This window comes from Seriola lalandi, unplaced genomic scaffold, assembly GCF_002814215.2.
Source record: "Seriola lalandi dorsalis isolate HSWRI2012SDOR001 ecotype SW California unplaced genomic scaffold, Sedor1 jcf7180002055008, whole genome shotgun sequence".
NCBI lineage: Eukaryota > Metazoa > Chordata > Actinopteri > Carangiformes > Carangidae > Seriola > Seriola lalandi.
The window spans coordinates 2,663,753-2,665,554 of NW_019525551.1; the positions used below are offsets into that span (position 1 = coordinate 2,663,753).

A 1,802-nucleotide genomic window follows, 5' to 3' on the forward strand; every position below is an offset into this window, starting at 1 on the left:
TCTGCTCCACATCCTGTTCCCTCTGTTTCTCTTTCTGTTCACAGGAGTAACAGGCACTCGGTGGGGGGTTCGCAGAGTGGCTCCCCAGGGTGCTCCAGAGGGGTGTTTCTGACTAATGGGGAGCTGACTGAGGAGCAGATCCCTGGGCCGGGCTCGTCTGGTCGCCGTCAGTCCTCCAAGAGTCAAGGAAGCCCAGGAAACAGTGCAGGTATATGAGACACCCTATTACTGTGTTACACACAGACTCAGATCTGTTTCTGAACGGATTCTGATGATTTATCAACTTGAGCTGCTGATAGTAGTTTGTGCAGATATCCATCATCTTTAAAGGGAACTAAATGCTGTTCTGACTGCTACATATAACAGCATTGTTTTGCATCAGTGTGCACAGCAGTTGTGTCCAAATGATTACTTCACAAAAAGCTGAGTTCTGTCTTTATGCATCACTCAATCAGATTCGTGTCAAAATCACAAAGACTTTGAAAACTTAATTTCGCTCATTAGTATTTCTGATGAAACGAATTGATTTGCTGAGTCACTTAGCTTCTCCATTTAGCCTTTCTGTGACAATATGAAATTAAAGAAATGCTTTATTACTTTTCCTGTGACATTCCTGGTCCTCCATACGGCGCTGGTTAAACCAGAAGCCTTTTCATCATTCACCTGAATGTTTTCTATGTTAGTCCACATTAGTTATGGAAGATTTATATCTGAACAGTTCAGCTTGTAAATCTGAGGCCTCTGCAGCAATTTGTTTGTTTACACCTCCTCAGTAGCACATGAGTACAGTGGACTAGTTATGGCTAGAAAATCCACATTACCACATCAGCTGATCCTGAGATCCTGGTTTATCACCATCTTTCCATTTCTTTTGTCCTTTTGTCCTTTATCTTCACTCAGACAAAGTTGAGTTGACGTCAAATGGGCTGGAGAACAGTCGAGGGGGCGTTGCCCGCCACACACCTCCTCCACCCTCTCCGTCCGTCCGCTCCCCAGCCGCCAGCAGCAGCAACGGTAGCCCCTCTCCAGGTCAGGACGCCCTGGGTCCGACAACCCCGGCGGCACCCACCCCCAGCGCCACCTCCAGCACAGAGCAGGCCAGCAGCAGCACCACGACAGAGTCGACCACAGAATCTCTCCCGGCAGGGTAAGAGTCAGCGCATCAGAGCAACTCACATTCACATTCACACAGTAATGAAATACAGTGTTGCTGTAAATTATTTCATTTACTGCTTCTTCTTGTATAATAAAATATTATGTTCCCATAATTATTATTGGCTTCATATTTAACCAAGAGGGAAAGAAAAAAGATCAATAAAAATACTGAACTAGAAATGAGCCTGCAATGGGATCCCACCAGCGACACGCCCATCAACATGTTGACTTTCTGACCCTTAGTACTCAGTAGTTATTACTGCATTATTACATGAGTACTCAGTGGTCACGGTTCAGACCACTCCCATCTTTTACACAACCTACACACCTGTAAAGTTTTGTGACTGTATTTTGCACTGACAGTGATGTGTCCACAGACAGACAGACATATAAACAACAGACAGAGGCCTAAAAGTTCTTCCAGACATGTTTTAAACTCTGTAAAAATCATCTGTTATGATTCATATTTTCTTTAACATGATTTTCCACATAAAAAGTAAAAAAAAAAAACAAAACTGGATCTGAAGCTCATCTCCTCTTACTTCCTGATTGAGAATTGTGGATCAGGCCTTGGGCCCCGCCCACCACCTGCTGTCTCCAGGTGGACAGGTGAAAGAGCAGAGAGTATCAAGATGGTTAGAGGAGGA

General features: G+C 44.5%; 1 protein-coding gene across 2 annotated transcripts in view; it reads left to right on the forward strand.

Moving 5' to 3' along the window:
- Positions 1 to 1,802, forward strand: part of wwp2 (WW domain containing E3 ubiquitin protein ligase 2) — a 71,659-nt gene that overhangs the window by 28,651 nt on the left and 41,206 nt on the right. For both annotated transcript variants that reach the window (XM_023397327.2, XM_023397328.2), the window contains exons 7-8: positions 45 to 208; positions 901 to 1,147. In XM_023397327.2, the coding sequence (XP_023253095.1) occupies positions 45 to 208; positions 901 to 1,147 (411 nt within the window). The remainder of the gene's footprint in view (positions 1 to 44; positions 209 to 900; positions 1,148 to 1,802) is intronic.